Here is a 17,503-nt window from a genome sequence, read left to right as displayed (position 1 = left end):
TAAAAGACTTGTATTACTCAGCATGATCCTCTGTCTCACAGCACTTACTGTTTCCAAACTCAAATGCACTCAAAGGATCAACATTTGTAACCACTGCAGGAGCCCCAAAGTACATCTCACAGGCTCCGAAACTAATTCCAAAGGAAGAGTTCGCGAAACACCGTACACAGTGACACTTCCGGAATATGCCACAGTGATGACCTCAGGGCACAACTCTCCGATCACGGGTACCTCCTCACCGTTAACGTGCCACACCGCCTACCCCCGTGACACGCCACAGGAGCAACAAGTGACTGTAGGAAGGAAGCACCCAGCAAACGGGGGCACAGCAAGGAAGACTTACCTCCCAGCCCCTCCACCGAACGAAAGGCCGGCAGAGTTCATTCCCGCCAGGACGAAGTAACCCCGCACCGAAGGAGACTCGCCCATGATGCACCTCATGTCCGGGGTGAAGGTCTCGGGGCAGTTCACCAACTTCAGGATCTCCAGGGTCTCCAGGTCGGGCATGCGACGCAGGAGAGAACTCAGCAGGGGCTCTGAGTTGTAAAAACAAACCCAAACACAGTCCTCAGCTTTAGGAAATTCAAAAACTCCCAAATCCTTCTGCTTCCTGACCCCCTTGTATCACAGAAAAACTCCTGAAGGAGGCTTTCTCAGAAGAGCCAAATGGCCCGAGTCAGAAAGCAGAAACCATGCTGGAATTAAGGGACAAACCTACGAAGTGCTTGGCATAAAGACAGAGAAAAAAGACACTCGTTAGCAAGGCGAGGAGCTGTGGAAGGGCACACAACACACAGGAGGACAAGTAAGATCGCCAAGGGACTGGTACTTGGGGAAAAGCTCTTCCGTGGCACCAAAGGACAAATGCAATCAAAGCAAGGATTTCCCAAGCTGGAATAGCTTACAAAAGACAGGTCGCCAGCCTGTTGGAAAGTCAGCCCGGCTTCTGGGCATGACTCCAGGGGGATAGTGGCAACAGATGAAACCAGACTGAAGCTGGCTGGTGGGTACACAGAGGGTTCAGTATACTATTCTCTGCACTTTTAAAAGTCTGAAATCTCCCATAATAAAAAGTTTATTTGAAAAAAAAAGTCCAGGGGTGCCTGGGTGGCTCAGTGGGTTAACGCCTCTGCCTTTGGCTCAGGTCATGATTTCAGGGTCCTGGGATTGAGCCCCACATCAGGCTCTCTGCTGGGAGGGAGCCTGCTTCCTCCTCTCTCTCTGCCTGCCTCTCTGCCTACTTGTGATCTCTGCCTGTCAAATAAATAAATAAAATCTTAAAACAACAACAACAACAACAACAAAAAGTCCATTAAGGGCTTTTTGCCCTTAATGTGGGCAGGGGAAACTACAGACCATATCTTTGGAATCTGGACCACGGGACTGTATTAACTATCTGTATTTCCTTTTAATAAGGAAATAAAAATAAATTACAAAATCAAGTGGAATATAAATACTGAATCACAGTGATATACACCTGAAACTAATACAGTATCATAGGTCAATTCTTCTTCAATAAAAACAAAAAAGAGCTAAAAGGGGTGCCTGGGTGGCTCAGTCATTAAGCGTCTGCCTTTGGTTCAGGTCATGATCTCAGGGTCCTGAGATTGAGTCCCACACTTGGCTCCCTGCTCATTGGGAAGCCTACTTCTCCCTCTCCCACTCCCCCTGCCTATGTTCCCCCTCTCGCTGTGTATCTCTGTCAATATAAATAAATATAATATGAATAAATAAAATCTTTAAGAATCTTAAAAAAAAAGTCTAAAAGACTATCTTAACAAAAAGATTCTGCTTTCTAAAAATTTCTTTAATTTTCCAAGCTGCCCTACAAAAAGGTTTCTCCTAGCCTAGAATTTTGACAGTTGTATTAGGTATAGTAATAAGGCCAGAAGTCCCTTAACCAAGATCTTCGTCCCCAGAATCTGCTACCCTGTACACAGCCTTACACCAGGCAAACTCTGAAGGCTACCCTCTGTGAGCACCTCATGGCGCTGTTACAAAGATCGAAGAATGAACTCTTCTTGAAAACACTTTCAAAAAGACAGCATCTTAGACAACACGGGGCGTTACAATTATCCCCTAGTTTGCACACCAAAGTGATCCCAGTCTTCCTGCAGATTCTGAATCTCCAGCTGGTTCTTGCCCTCAGTGAAGATGGGCTTCGGGTTCTTCTCAAAGCCCCCAGACAAGATGCCACCCTGCCAGTTCCGGATATAAATCCTTCCGTCAGCATCCACAATAGCTGAGGAAGAGAAACAACAAGGGAGTGGGGGATAGAAGGTTTAGAGGTGGGCCAGCTCTCTAAATGCACAGAAAAAGCAGAACCCAGACACCCATTATTAGCTTTATTAGCCAAAGAGCATCCAGGGAATGCAGACCTTTCAAGGTCATGGGGGAGGACCTGCCCCTCTCAGATTCACAGGGGACACCGTTTCTCTGATCGGTTACCCAGAAGCTCTGACTGGTGCTCGCACCCAAACCATGGAGCTGCCGCAGTGCCGCAGGAAAGCCTAGCCGAAAAGGGGGACCGCAAGCCCATTCTCAGGGTCAAGACCTTCCAGATGATGTCAAGCCCTCTCCTGCGGCACTCGGGGCCATGGAGCAACCTGACTGGAGCTCACCTAGAAGCCCTCTTACAGTGTACACCATTCAAGTCAAAAAGTCCAGGTTACATTGCAAATATTCTCAGCCTGGACCTCTGTGTGGGGCTGCAATCAGCTTACAAAATCAACCCACCAAAAAACTGCTTCGGTGGAACGCCCGTTTTGTCCATCCTTTCGTAAGGAGTCCTTAGAGAAAAGGTAGAACTGGGTCGGCCTCCCCTGTAAACGCTCCAGAAGAGATGAGGCTCTTCTGAGCACTGTCTATCCTGAGGAGAAAGTCTTCCTTTTAAGAGGACAGGACAGTGGCAAGGAAACAAGATTAAAAACAAAGTGTAAGTCCTCACTTGGTGTGTTGCTCTGCAGAGGGGTCTCCAAGGGGCGAGTCAGAAGGTAGAAGTGTTCGCAGGCATGTAACGGGATACTAACCGGCTCCTCGTTGGACAGCCCCAGCTCGTATGCCCACTACAAATGGACAGATTGATTCGTGGGTGGGAAGAGGAAAGACAGACAAATGAGCATGTTCAGCCCGCTTGCCAGAGCTTAATTTCAAGTGGCCTGTGTGTGCGTTTGCCCCAAGGTCCGGTGTGGGAAGCCAAGGTGCAACCTGCTTTAGTTATGTGGGCGGGGAGCAACACAGTCCTTTATAAACCATAACAATTGGGCGCCTGGGTGGCTCAGTGGATTAAGCCGCTGCCTTCGGCTCAGGTCATGATCTCAGGGTCCTGGGATCGAGCCCCGCATCGGGCTCTCTGCTCCGCAGGGAGCCTGCTTCCTCCTCTCTCTCTGTCTGCCTCTCTGCCTACTTATAATCTCTCTCTCTGTCAAATAAATAAATAAAATCTTTAAAAAAAATATATAAACCATAACAATTATTTTTAGACCAAAGAACGAGAGATTTAGCAACTCGTAAAAGGAGTTCATTGGGGGGCAAGCGATGCCCTTGTTAACAGAACGCCTGATACCGCCTGATACCTACAAATCCCAGATACCGTCATATGTGACGTTTGCAAGGCAAAAAGCACCCCAGGTCCTCTGAAGATGTAGTGGAAGGCAAGGGACCAATCTGCCTTAAAAGTAGAAGCAGCTTAGTGTTCTGAACCGAATCCACACTCCCGATACAAAAAATAGCCCTGTGCTTTATTTGCTAGGTAGCAGGATGAAATGAAACACCAAAGCAGACCCCACGCCAAGGATTTCTGTCAATGCCCGACCATTTCGCAGACTTCCTGGCACCGATTAACCCAGGGTGGCGGGAGGAAAAGGTCACCACCGGTGCTCCTCTCGGAGGACTGGCTAGAGGCCTCTGATTTAGAATAAAAGAATTCTGGGGCACCTGGGTGGCTCAGTGGGTTAAAGCCTCTGCCTTTGGCTCAGGTCATGATCTCAGGGTCCTGGGATCAAGCCCTGCATCAGGCTTTCTGCTCGTCAGGGGGCCTGCTTCCTGCTTTCTCTCTGCCTGCCTCTCTGCCTACATGTGATCTCTCTATCAAATAAATAAGTAAAATCTTTAAAAAAAAAAAAAAGAAAAAGAATTCTGAGGTTTCTAGTCCAAACAAGGAACAGGTGGTCCCTGACAACTGCTGAGTTCATCACTGTATTGACCTTACATCTCCATACCTAAAATCCCAGAGGTAACAGTGAAGTGAGAAAATCAGTGACCCAGTATGGTTGCTCACCTACCTGACCAGCACAGTTGACAAAATACTGGCACTCGATCTGTCCTTTATCTGTCTCCACACCAGTAACTTGACCTTTCTTGACCATTACATGAAGAACACTGGTCCGGTCATAGATCTGGACACCTGTTCCAAGGTAAAGAAAGTTGATGCATCCATCCTCTAATGGCCCAGAATTAAGGCCTCTGTAGCGGATTCTCAAACCCCAAGAAACGCTGAAAAAGCCAGGTCAGTGATTTATTTAAACAAACAAACAAACAAACTCCCAGGAACCACATCCTGAGACTGTATCAATGGGCCTTTTCCAAGACTTAAAACAGCGGGCAACTTTAGTACACAACTCCATTCCAGGAATCATAAAAGGGGCAGGGGAGAAAAAGTTCAAATAAAGCATCTTAAATCCTAATGCACCCACACCGTGAATCAGTTCATCCAAAGTACAGAACACCGGAGACACTGGTTGGTCTTCCCCTCATTCATTCCAACCCCAGGACACAACCAGCTGTGGATTCAGTCCACTTGTGTCTTTTGACCTTGGCGCTTCTCATGTTCTTGGGGGTGGGGGGAGTCCCATAAGCCTGAAGTGCACTGATCAGTACTCAAAGCAGTTCCTTAGAACTTTAGTAAGAAAAATGTGGCCCTGAGGAAACACTGATTAACAGACAGCACATCCAAACAAACATTCTAAGAGCCAATGTTCAGAAACGGAAGCTGAACCGGTGTCACTGTGAGTTGTGAGACACCTTCTTATGTAACCTCTTCCTTCCTCACCCAGAAACCTGCTTACCATTTTGGGAGGCAGCACTGGCCAGGGCAAGAGCCACGTCAGCAGAGGACACCACGGCGTCCTCGGGAACATGCATGGCCCCCACCAGGTCGTGCACGTTGAGGAGAGGGTGAAGTTCGGCGACTTTCTTGGGGGAGATGATCTCAGAAGGGATGCCTATGACACTGCCGCAGAACACAAGGGGACAATGACATGCATGGCCCTCTGGAGAGGTCAGTCTGAACAGGAGCATCAGGACAGGCTTCTAGCCTCATACGTACTTCAGCCTTGAGTTGATGCGCTTCAGGGAGATCAGCCGGTCCTGAGTTTGGGCCAGAAAGACCGAGCCCGTCCTTATGTAACCTGTAAGGAAAACCAGCCAAGACTGAGCAGCCCAGGCCTCCCGCAGGGGTCAGGGGGGCAAGCCCCCTAGACTGTAAGTCTGAAGACCAGTGAGGGGTCCTGGCACCACCACCACCCAGACATCCTCAGCTAGGGTTTTGGGAGGATCGAGTGGGATTTTCATGTACATCTTAAATAATGACTCGTAAAATAAAAATGAGAGATACTGTTGCTACAAAGCTTTTTGAAAGGGAATGTACCCCAGAACCCATCTCCTTCTTCAGTCTTTTTAGCCTTTCTCCCCGTGGTTTTGGTGGGAGTGTGACCCCGATGCAGGCCACTCACAACACCGGTGCCCAGGGGCTGGGCCCTCCTTCTCCCACGGCAACACAGCCAGTGGGCCTGTGGCCGCAGCTCAGCCCACCAGACCCTCCTGGGTGGGATACTGGCATCCAGAGCAAGCGGGTGACCGGCTGGAGGCCGGTCATCTCGGGAGCAGCAGCATCCTGGCCAGACGGGCCGTTTCAGCTGAGGGGCTGCCTGCACTGGGTTGCCCCTGGTCCAGCCTCTGTGCTGCCTCCTCCAGCTGGCAGCCTCCCACCAACTCGACTGGCTCCCATGGCCTTCCAACAAACTCCCTTCTGCCCAAGTTGGCCGGAGTCAATTCCTGGTCTTCGCAGCCAGCATACCCGACACAGCCTTGATCGCGCTTGGGTCGGTGACAATCTCCCTAATGTGCCGCACTCTCAGTTCTGATGATGAAAAGGCTAAGTCAATCAGGCCGTCTTTTCGAAAGACAGCACAGGAGGATCTCTTAAATGCATTTCTCATCTCTTCTGAAATCATCAGCTAAATATGCCCTTCCCCGACACGACAAGAATGCCTCAGTTCAGAGATTAAATTTCAGAGACTGTTTTTTAAAAACTGCAGACAGACCAGGCCAGTGCGGTGATCGTGGCCAGTAAGGGCTGATCACACTCTGAGTCTCACCTGCAGACAAGGCTTTAGCAGTCACTTCCCACTCCCTAGCAAACAGTCCCCCGGGAGGACAGGGCCACCGTGCATGAAGCTGCACATCACAGCACACGCATGAGGCCAAACTGCGCTCTTCCCAACAGAACCACCGGCCACAACAGTCCGTCACTGCTTCACAAGCCTCCCTGTCCACTGTCTTCCCACAGAGGACTTTTAAAGTTTGGTCTAGAGCTTCCTGACATAAAATGTGCTTTATCCCAGGTTTGAAGCCATAACATCGAACTCTTAGGTTTGGTAAGAGAAGAAGGTAGACATCTGATATTAAAAAATAAGTCAGAGAAGAAATACAAATGGCCAATAGACCTAAGAAATAATATTTAAGTGGTAAAGATGCAAACTGGAATCTGATAATTTTTCCATCTCTCATATTAGTAAAAATGAAAATAATACCCAACGTGGGGCACCTGGCTGGCTCAGCTGATAGAGCACGCGACTCTTGCTCTCGGGGTCATGAGTTCCGGCCTCAAGTTGGGCAGAGAGATTAGTTAACAAGAAAGTGGAATGAAAACACCATACGTAGTACTGAGGAGACGCGGAGGCAGTACGCGCTCACACACTGCTGGTGACGGGTAGCTCTTTCGGGGGCTGATCTGGCCACACCTATCAGAGTGGAAAATACGAATACTTTTTGCTCAAATCATCAACCTTCTAGAACTCTGTCCTTTAGAAATAGCAAGAGAAAACAAATGCAGCCTACAGGGATCTGTACTGCATCACTCCAACAACCAAAAAAGGATACTATGAACATCAGGTAATGGGAAGTGAATAAACCAACGGCGCATACTGGGGCACCCTCCTCTGCAGTTATGAAAGGCAGACTGTTTTTTCTTTTTTAAAAGATTTTATTTATTTGACAGAGAGATCACAACTAGGCAGAGAGGCAGGCAGAGAGAGAGGAGGAAGCAAGCTCCCTGCGGAGCAGAGAGCCCAATGCGGGGCTCGATCCCAGGACCCTGAGATCATGACCTGAGCCGAAGGCAGCGGCTTAATCCACTGAGCCACCCAGGCGCCCCAAGCAGACTGTTTTTTCTTTAAAGATTTTATTCATTTATGAGAGAGAGAGAGCACGCACGTGCACACGAAAGCATGAGCGGGAGAAAGAGGCAGAGGGAGAAGCAGGCTTCCCGTTGAGCAGGGAGCCCAACCTAGAGCTCAATCCCAGGACCCCGGGACCATGCCCTGAACTGAAGGTAGATGCTGAACAGACTGAGCCTCCCAGGCGCCCCAAAGCGGACTTATTCACATGAGCTGCCTCACAGAGCCCTCCGTAATACGCATTGATTATTAAAAAATATTTTTGTATTTAATGAAACAAAAAATGAACACGTACCAAACAATTCCCGATACAAAAAATGGTACGAAGAGCATATGGTGAACTGATAAACACCAACAAAAGGTAAAGCAAACTTTGGAGACACACGATCTGCATGGACCGCTCATCTGGATGATGTAGTGATGTGTCAGGTTAGTAAAGGGGCAAAGACACCCCTCACGTAAATGCACTGAGGATAGCGTGGAATATCCGGAAATCCAGCTTGTACACAGATCACGTGTCTTCATTTAATGGCTCAAAACCAGTCCCCCGACTGACCCCTGTGCATCCTGCTGGGTAACAGAATTCTCCGTTGGGGACCCCACGTCCCCTTTCCACTGCACCACGGCTGAACCGCAACAGGGGTGACAGACTAGGGGTGACCCCTGGACCCTCCTCGGCCCGACTTCCTCGCTGCCCTGCAAGCATCAGGGAGACACCAGGCCCAAAATGCAGTTCCAGGTGGTGACCCAGAACTCAAGTGAGATGAACTTCCCTCACAGACAAGAGGCCCACAGCCCGGGTTCCTCTTGCATCCAAGCAGGTGAGCAATGCAGGGCTCGGCAAAGCACGAGGAACCGAACCCGGGACCGCAAGTCGGCAGTTCTGGCTCGGGGCCCCCGAAGCAGACCCTCTCCTGACTCCAACTCTGCTCGCCACCTGATTCAAGTACCCATTGCCCCCAAATTAAATCCAACCTAAAGGGACCCGCTCCCGCCTATCCTGCACGTAGCAGCCATCCTCCGAGACAAAAGCAGAGGCGGTAAGGAGCGGGGACGCCTTTTACTATCTTCACTCAGAGTCCGCGCTGCTCCAGAGGAAGCCGGGCCAAGTCTGAGGATACCGTGGGCGGGTGCAGGGGGAATCAGGCTCATCCACTGGGCAGAGGGCCACGGCCTCTTCCCTCCCCTCCTCCAGCTCCTCTCCTGGCATCTCCCCTCTGCGCGAACACAGCCACCCGCTCCCAGTTCCCAGACGTTCAGCCTTAATCCAAGATTTACACGCGAGGTGACGCTTCGCCAGAGTAGGAATCCTGTGAAAGGGAAATGCCATAAAACCTCAGCCTGTCGTCAAAACTCTGAGTACGTCAACTCTCACCTTCCCAACGACAGCCGGGTCACGGGTCACATAAGCGCTGAGCCGGGCAGCGAAGGAGACCATCTGCGGTACTTACGCTGCGACCCCCAGCTGGGCCAAGTCAGCGGGCGAGCACGTCAGGCTACTACTGACCTAGCCAGGATCGGCCTGGAATCATCTGGGATCTGAATCATGCGGGACTTCAGAAGAGCAACCTTGAAGGACACGGGCTTCCTGAATTCTCAGCTCTAGACCCGGCTACTCCCTCAGGACAACTCCCATGGCCACCAAACGGTTTCATCAGCCCCGATGTGAGGCTCGCCCCTGGGCTTCCGGCCGATCCGTCACCTGACGACACGCGGACAGGCACGCCTCTACCTTGTGACCGTGGGGAGCTGTCCCCGGGCTCGGCCCTCCCCTTCTACTTGCTCCGGTCATACTTAGCTCGCGACTCCCTGGAGTCTTTCCCCTTGAGGACACACATTAGGGAACCTACGTTTAAGCTCTTTGGTCAGAAACAGCCTTCAGAGCAACTGGCCAGGTGCCTGGGTCAGGCCACGATGTCACCACCACGCAAAGAAACAGGAGTAAGTCCTCAGTGGCTTCGTTCAGGAGCCACATGTGGCCACCTGCTAGACTTCAGTGAGTGAAGTCACAGCAAATGTCCCAGGAAGCCTTTCACATCCTGAGATGACAGGCTCTGGAAAGGATCTGGGGTAAAGATGGATCCCCTCAACCGGGGGGCAGGGAAACAGGACATGCGCAACACGCTGACAGATTCCTGCAAGGAAAAGACCCCGGCAAGCGGCAGTGCCCGGCCTGGGACTCAGGCCCTGACCACCGAACCTGTCAGCCCACAGACGGCCTGGAGCGCCGGAATCTGCGCCACAGGCTGACTGGCGAGCAGCGGATTACCTGCTTACCTGTCTGGATGCCCGTTTCTTGCTCTAACTGGTGGTAGAGCTTGTTGGAATAGTCTGCCATCTTCTGCTCGATGGTCAAGTGCCGGGCGGTGCTCAGGATGCCAGCACAGAACCGCGTGGAGCCAGCAGCCAGCCTGCAGGATGCACCCAAAATGCCGTCAGGTGGACTCACTCCCACAGCATGATGGCAGCTAGGTCAGAGACCCGCATTACAGCATTGTCCGTCAGGTGGCAAGGTGGAAGCCACCTCCCTCTCCACCGACAGCAGTGGCACCGAGCACCTGGAGTCCCCTCTATGGCAGGATACTCCACAAGGACACAGAAAAAGGAATGAGAGAAAGCTTTCCTGCAACAATACGGGAACAACCCTAACGAGCAAAGCCAGGGGAGGGACACTGTTTAAGGTGCACTACCAACCTGAATAAAAAAGTGGAAAAAATAACAAACAAATGCCCAGGTACACATATCCGAGCTGACAGATATAGAGCGCTCATATGCGCGGGGAGCATCTGGAATGATACACACGGAACTTAACCTGCTTCCAGCGAGGGAAACTTCCAGCTAGAATCAGGGGTGGGAGGCAGATTTTCCCCTGTACATTCTTTTACAATTTTCACTGAATTGTGTACATGTATTGCCTACTCAGAAATAAATACAACAGACGTGTTAAAGGTCATCCACTTTCTGGTAGGCAACAGCACAGAAAGGGGACATTTGGGGAAAAGTGAAACAGCCTGCACAGAGCATGAAACTCAGTTAACCACTGCGGCCCCCGCCGGATCCATGACATTCAACTGGGACCCCGCTCTGCAACGTGCCTCCTGGGCCGAGGCGCACGGGCACGCCGCACGACCTTCGCGACTGCTCTGTCTCTTTACCACTGCACTTGAGTGCATGAGCCCCGTGAAGGAAAGGAGCAGAGACCTACAGCCTGTTCCAGCTGGGCTCCCAGAGGAAGCTCCCGAGCCACAGGGCTGGTGTTGCTGTGGATTACAGTGGAGAGGACAAGACAGCGAGGTGTGCCGTGACCCCGAAATGAAGTGCGTCCTCTCAGGAGACCTGCCGTGCTGGAACCGGGCAGCTTGCTCTGAGCCAAAGAACATGGGCATAATCAATGCGAAACCATGTCCGGGAGGTTTTGCCTGTCTGTGGCTCTTCTCCTGCTACTTAGCGCCAGTCAGCCTGGCTACTGCTGGGGCCACGTTACTGGGAGGGGAGGGGACGGTGGGTGCAACACAGCCCCACGCCGCGTGCATCTGCTCCTTACCTGCCCTGCTCCAAAAGGACAATATCCTTCCACCCCATCTTGGAGAGGTGATAGGCCACAGACGTGCCCATGATCCCACCACCACAGATGACCACCTGAGCCTGGGTGGGCAGGGCGACAGAATGTGCCTCGGCAGCCGATGCGCCGCTCCTCCCCGACGACCAGTTCTGCCATCCTCGGCCAGTCTTTTGTCTTCGGACGGCCGACAGCAACCGGAAAAACATCCCGTCTGTCGGCAGCTTAGAGGTGTGCTCTCACTCGGCTACGGCAGAGACCCCGACATTCACACTAGACGGAGAAAGCAACCAGATTTCATTCCACCGTACTCCATGCTCGGGATTACTGAGAAAGGGAAAGGAGGCGACAGAGACCAACTAGCCATGCTTTTGGCCAGTGTCTGAGGCCCTGCACAGTTCCAGAAGCTTCGCCAGCTCTAAAGACAGCAGGGGACAACAAGGAGGAGGTCCTCACCTTTATGCAACTTTCATTAGAGACACAGAGCACAAGGGGGCGTCTGAGTGTCTGTCAGGGTGACCACGGCAGGGGCGGCCCATACCCAGATCAAACAAGGAGCAAAGCCAACGTGCTGGAATAACTGAAGTCATGTGCCAAATAGGACGGATGGGAACAAGGGGACACTGGAAAAGAGACCTGATGGGGACCAGGAATCAGCGGGCTGCGTCTTCCAGAAAGAGGCACAAGCACGTGTAAAGGCCCCGGTTGCGGGGGGGTGGTGGGCAGACTTTGAGAAGTCCCAGCACAGAAAGGAGGCCAATGTGCCCACAGCGTGATCGGCGGAGGGGACCCACGACAAGGCTGGAGAGGCAGGCAGAAAGCGAGGACACACAGTGCTTTGATGCCCTCGTGACGAGCTGGGATTCCACTCCAAGTGCAAAGGAAAATACTGAAGCAGGGAATGAAATCATCGGATATGCTTTTCCAAGATCTTCCGGCTCCACGGTGGGAGTGGACTGGAGAACGAGAGGAAAAGCAGGGCTGGGAAGTGACATGGTCCTGGAGGGAGGGCACGGAGACTCAGCAAGACTACAGCTTGGTCACACTGGAACAGACCCAGTTCCTCCGTGGCTCAGGTCAGTGGGTACCCCCTGCCTAACCGCAGGAGCCGCCGCGGGTTCAGCCACAGGCAGATGTCTGTGTGTGTTTGGCCTCTGAACCCGCAGCACTGATCCTCTCCAGACCTCTGACCCCACCTCCTCTCTTCCTTCCTTCAAAGCAGATAACCCCGCTGACCTCCTCCCCGGAAACTCCACCGACAATCCCCCTGGCATCTTCAACCATCTCTGCTTCCCTCAGAGGGTCCAAAGTTCATCGCCCACAAGAGCCCCGGACCCTCCCCCTCCTCCCCGGGAACCCAGGTCCGTGAACCCAACTCCTCTTCCATGGGCCTTCGGTGCCCTCCTGACCCTCAGCGTTTTCACATGCTCAGGTCCTCCCAACCCACTGAAGAAAGAGAACAAAGCCTCCATAAATGTCTTCGAGTAGTGGTTTTTCATTTTAAAAATTCTAAATGATAAAAAATATGGTCTTGGCGGAAAACGCAAACATAGAAGGCAATTGTGATTTCCCATCAGGGTGCCTGGGTGGCTCAGTAGGTTGAGTGTCGGACTCTTGGCTTCAGCCTAGAGTGATCTCGGTGTCCGGGGATCGAGCCCCATATTGGGATTCTCTCTCCCTCTGCCTCTTTCCCCACTCATGGGCACACATGCACATGCATGCGGTCTCTCTCTCAAATAAAAATATAAATTTAAAACAACGATTTCCCATCATACGAAGTGAGCAGTCCCATGTGCTGCCCTCCTCTGCACCCGAGTGCCGCCGCCTGAGCTGTGTCCTTCTTCCCTTACTCCTTAGCGATTACACAGTCTGCCGGTGGTCAAGCCAGAGGTGACTCTTTTTTCTGAAGATTTTATTTATCTATTTATCAGAGAGAGAGAGAGAGAGAGAGCGTGCACAGGCAGGGGCAGTGGCAGGCACAGCAGGCAGAGGAAGAAGGAGGCTCCTCGCCTTGCAAAGGTCCCAATGTGGGACTGGGTTCCAGGACTCTGGGATCATGACCTGACCTGAGCCAAAGGCAGCCGCTTAACTTACTGAGCCACCCAGGCGTCCTGAGCCAGAAGTGACTCTTAATGTGAATTCACAACCTGTCTTTTCACTTGACGAATACCTTCAGGAAAGGGCTTCCTGTATGATCTGTCCCTTTTCCCCCCATTTCCTGTCTGTCCCAAACCCAAAGCCGTTGGGCTTCTGTCCCCCGGAGCTAGGAATGCTGCTCTCACCAAGAAGGCTCATGCTGCCTACTTCTGGGGACACCGGCCCCCTCTCATAAGGTCCTCTCCAAGCACCGCATATCGCCCATCGCTCCCTCTACTCACACCCTCTTTCCTGGTTTAATCCTGACTCCTACTACCCTGGTCACATCTTTGCTGGCTGCTCTCCCCTGTCCGTCTTTCCGAGTCCATGTCCCTCACGGCGCTCTGGGACCAGCTACTCCCCTCGGTCTCCTACTCTCCGGGGGATTTCACTGCCTACCGTTACCGAGGGCAACCCACAGCGGCCCCAACATTTGCGTCTGCACATCCAAGGGAACAACAGCAAGTCGGCTCGGGCTCCCAGAGTCAAAATGGGCACATCCCACAGGGAAACCCATCCTCCTCAATCTCCAAATCTTCTCCATTTCTGTGTCCCCAGCGTGACTCCATATACGAGAACCCTGGTGTTACCCTAGGCTCCTCCTGTCTCAGCTCCTCTATGCAGCCCACCTGCAAGGACCAAGGATTCCACAGGCTTCATTTCCCTCAGGTGGACCGACTTCTCCCACCCCCGCTGCTGCGGCTACCTGAGTACAGGCGGCCACCTGTGCTCAGATTACCGCAGAAGCTTCCTGACGGGCCTTCCACACCCCGTTCTCCCCACACCCCACAATCCTGACACAGGACTCTGAGCCAGTCTTCTCAAATGAAAATCTTGTTTCACGCCCCTGCTTACAACTCTTCAGTGACTCTCTGATGCCCTCAGGAAAAGACAATCTCCTTCGCAGGAAGTGCAAAACCCTTCACTGTCCGGCTCATTTCTTATCTCTGCTCTCTCTCTGGAGCCAGGCTGAACCTATCTGTAACTAATTCCTCAAACAGAACAGGATTCGGAAACTCCCGGGATCCGGGCACACTGTTCCTCTAACCAAACAGTATACCTCCCGCCACTCTCCCCCAAGCCCCAAACGTAACCGCCAAGGCTCTCAGCCTGAAATCTTATGAGACCTCTCCCCCAGCACTGGGTCAGGTGGCCCTTGTATGTTCTCCCATCGCACCCTGGGGTTCTCCCAGCACAGAGCCTCCTGGACCATGTCACAGTCTGTTTGTCAATCAGGGAAATAGCACAACAGCCCAGCTGAGGATGTAGGCTTTACAGAGAGGCAGCCAGCTGGGGCTTTGAAAGCCTCCGCCCACCTCTCATTAGCTCTACGACTTGCAGCAAGTTATCCCATCCCCGTGCTTTGGGCTCCTCATCTGAGAGGCGAGCTAGGACTGCCTGCCTCACACAGCTGCTACAAACACCCAATCACACAAGAAGGAAAAACATGGGCACTGGACCTAAGAAGCACTTAGTAAAGATACTTTTTAGTATCATATAACTATGGAGCTCCCTGGGAGCTGGGACCAATGATATAACTTGATCATGCTTTTCCCAGCATTCAGGGTAGGCACCAAGGTCGCTGAATGGATGAGAAGAGAGAACACACGGGGGTGGGGAGGGGGGAGTTCAATGAGGACTCAGAGATCGCAAGGCTAGGCCCTCAGATTTGAAGGGATCTCCAAATCACGTGAAAGAATTTTTAAAAAGAAAATAGGAATATTTTCAAAGGCAGTTACAATCTACCAGATGCTGCGTTAGGTGTACAACTGACTTAAAACTCACAACCCTATAAGGCACTAAAACTTCTTTTCTACTGCTTGGGGAACCTGAGGCACAGGGTAGGAACTCGTCCAAGCTTCTCTAATGCCGGTAGTGGCAGAGCCAGGAGTAGGACCCTGTCGGGATGGCACCACAGAGTCTACCCTAGAATCTTTCCTCCCTGCTACCCTTCAAACAACCTCAGACGAGTGAAGAAGCAGTAGCTGTGAGGACAGAACCACAAGACACATCCCCTGGCAGGATAAAAGGAATTGCAAATGTCACAGAAGACACGTATTAACAGAAGAGGTTTAAGATGAAATAAACAATGTTAAAAACCTAGACTGATCCAGGGGGGGAAAAAAAAGCCTAGAGTGATGAGAACCAAGTAGAGGATTTGTGACCTTGTGTGCATGACCTTCAAAGAATCACTGAGTGGTGGAGGCAAACAAGAACCAAAAAGGATTTAAAGTGATCCAAACAAAGAAAGGCAAGTGCCAGAGGATCCAAGTAGGTTTGGCAGCAAAACCTAGGCCACGCTTGATGGCAGAGAAGGGAAAGTCACTAGACAAGAAACCGAAGGTGTCAAAAACAAAGAAAAAAAAGCGAAAACCAGATTAAAAATATGTGTGTGTGTGTGAGAAAATACATATCTTACGTTTTATTTACGTACTCTCCACACCCCATTCGGGAGTCACATGCTCTTCCGACTAAATAAGTCAGGCGCCCCAAACAAATTATATTTAAAAAAAACTAAGATGACCCTACCATGTTTTCTGCTAAGAAGAAAAATTATCTGCCAAGCAAACTCAACATCGCGACTAGGTATGCCCACATCTGCTTACACCAACACGAGCAACAGGGCAGCTCCAAGTCCCTCTGAGTCGTTCCTCTCTACGGTCACAGCGTGTGGACAAACGGGCCGCTGGGGACAAGGAAGACTGGTGAGGGGACAGCGGTTAACAACGTGTCCCACACCTGCCTCAGCACTAGAGCCACCCAGGACATTTCTCTCCCACGCTCCGCCTCTGGAGAGTCGGACCCTGCCGGTCCTGGGTGTGTAATTCTCAACAAGTGCCACCGGGTGATCAGACAAGTGAAAGAAATCAATACGAACCGCCAGCGCGGCCAGGTGTGCCCTAGGGCCCGGCTCCCCACCTCCTTCCCTCCGCAGCCCCGGCGTCACGCTCATACACACCGGCAAAGGACACCTGAAGATGCCCGCAACCCATCTCAGTGTCCTTCACATCGGTGCCGAGTGCTCACGCATCACGAAGACGGCTCACCGCCCCGGGCCTACGCTCTCCCCGTAACTTGGCTGCCGCACTCTGCAGCAGTCCTGCAAGTTAGTGAGGCGCAGGCAGTCCGCAGCACGTCTCCAGGCGGGAAACCAACTGCGCCCGCAGCGGACGAAGATCGGGCGAGCCCGGCCTCCTCCGTGCTGCGGCCTTGCAAGCCCGAGGCCGGTAGCGAGAAGCGCGGTCACCGCCCCCGTTGTGGACGTCGGGCTGAGCCGGCGGACGCCCCCTGAGGGGCCGCTGTGCAGGCCCCAGGGCAGCCGAGCACTAGTCTCCGAGACCCGGACCACCTTGGCCGGAAAGAGCACAGCCCCGGACAGGCTGGGAGAGATGAGGCGAATCCCTCTCGGCCCCGGCCGCCAGAGTCCCGAGGCCACCCGGCGGAAGCGACGCGAAACGCGGGGCGGCCGGGACCAGCCCCGAGACCATAGCGGAAAGGGCGCTGAGACGCGCGAGGGGAGGCCAGAGCGACCCTGCAGCTGTTTCCTTACCTCTCGGGCCCCCGAGCGCTCCGGGGGCTGCAGCCACAACAGTTGCGAGGGGTCCCGGCACCAGAACGCGGGGAACCGGGGAGGAAAGAGGCGGGGCAGAGGGAGTAAAAAGTGCCGGGGAACACCAAGGACCGCGACCTTCCGCGCTTTACGGCCCCCACAAGGGTACGCCGGCGCGAGATCGCTCCCGCGCACGCGCGCGCCGTGACGTCCCCGTGGCGACCCCGCCCCTGCCACGTGGTACTTGTTTGGGTCTCGCGAGGCCCCGCCCCGGGACTCTGGGCGTCAGCAGCGGTGGTCTGGTTGGGCCGCTTGTCCTGCGGTACTCAGGGTAGCGTGGAGCTTCGCTCTGCCCTCCAGACGCGTTCCCACTTCTGTCCCCGTGTGGATCGAGGCTCAAAGCCGCTCTGGACCTGCAGGCTCTCGGCTCTTCCCGGGCGAGGCGGGATTATAGAGGCCCTGGGCTCTGGGTCCGAGGTCACTCTGCACCTTCCTGGCTTGTTTGGGACCAAGGAAATGGACTCTCTCAGTGCATCTTCTGACAAGGCCCCCGTCCAGCCCTTCCTCACCGTCAGCGGCCCCGTTTTCTTTCCCTGGTGGAACTCATCGGCAGGTGCAGTCTGTGGTGGTCCACTGCCTTTCCCGCCAGTTGCAAGCCTGCCATCTCTCGACAGAACCTCAGTCTGAGGCACGGCTATGTCCTCAGCACTCGCAGCCCTGCTTGGCACCTCATCCAGTCGCTAGTTCTCTGAATGGAGAGCGTTCTGGGGGTACAGCGGCCCCTGCGGGCTGCGCCACACT

The 17,503-nt window shown here is 53.0% G+C and overlaps 1 protein-coding gene across 2 annotated transcripts in view; it reads right to left on the bottom strand.

Annotated features, from left to right (window-relative positions):
* LOC123930830 (pyruvate dehydrogenase phosphatase regulatory subunit, mitochondrial) overlaps window positions 1-16,870 on the bottom strand; it is a 35,112-nt gene extending 18,242 nt beyond the window's left edge. For both annotated transcript variants that reach the window (XR_006816152.1, XM_045987206.1), the window contains exons 1-9: window positions 16,703-16,870; window positions 11,002-11,289; window positions 9,735-9,868; window positions 5,327-5,408; window positions 5,067-5,230; window positions 4,284-4,405; window positions 2,948-3,065; window positions 2,093-2,242; window positions 344-536 (exon numbers count right to left, since the gene is read on the bottom strand). Coding sequence is in view for 1 of the 2 variants with exons in the window: in XM_045987206.1 (XP_045843162.1) it covers window positions 344-536; window positions 2,093-2,242; window positions 2,948-3,065; window positions 4,284-4,405; window positions 5,067-5,230; window positions 5,327-5,408; window positions 9,735-9,868; window positions 11,002-11,225 (1,187 nt within the window). In the remaining variant the exon portion in view is untranslated. The remainder of the gene's footprint in view (window positions 1-343; window positions 537-2,092; window positions 2,243-2,947; window positions 3,066-4,283; window positions 4,406-5,066; window positions 5,231-5,326; window positions 5,409-9,734; window positions 9,869-11,001; window positions 11,290-16,702) is intronic.
* Window positions 16,871-17,503: the final 633 nt, after the last annotated feature.

This window comes from Meles meles, chromosome 19 (assembly GCF_922984935.1).
Source record: "Meles meles chromosome 19, mMelMel3.1 paternal haplotype, whole genome shotgun sequence".
In the NCBI taxonomy this organism is placed as follows: Eukaryota; Metazoa; Chordata; class Mammalia; order Carnivora; family Mustelidae; genus Meles; species Meles meles.
Note: the sequence above shows the minus strand (reverse complement) of the source record. Positions and strands in the feature narration are given on the sequence as shown.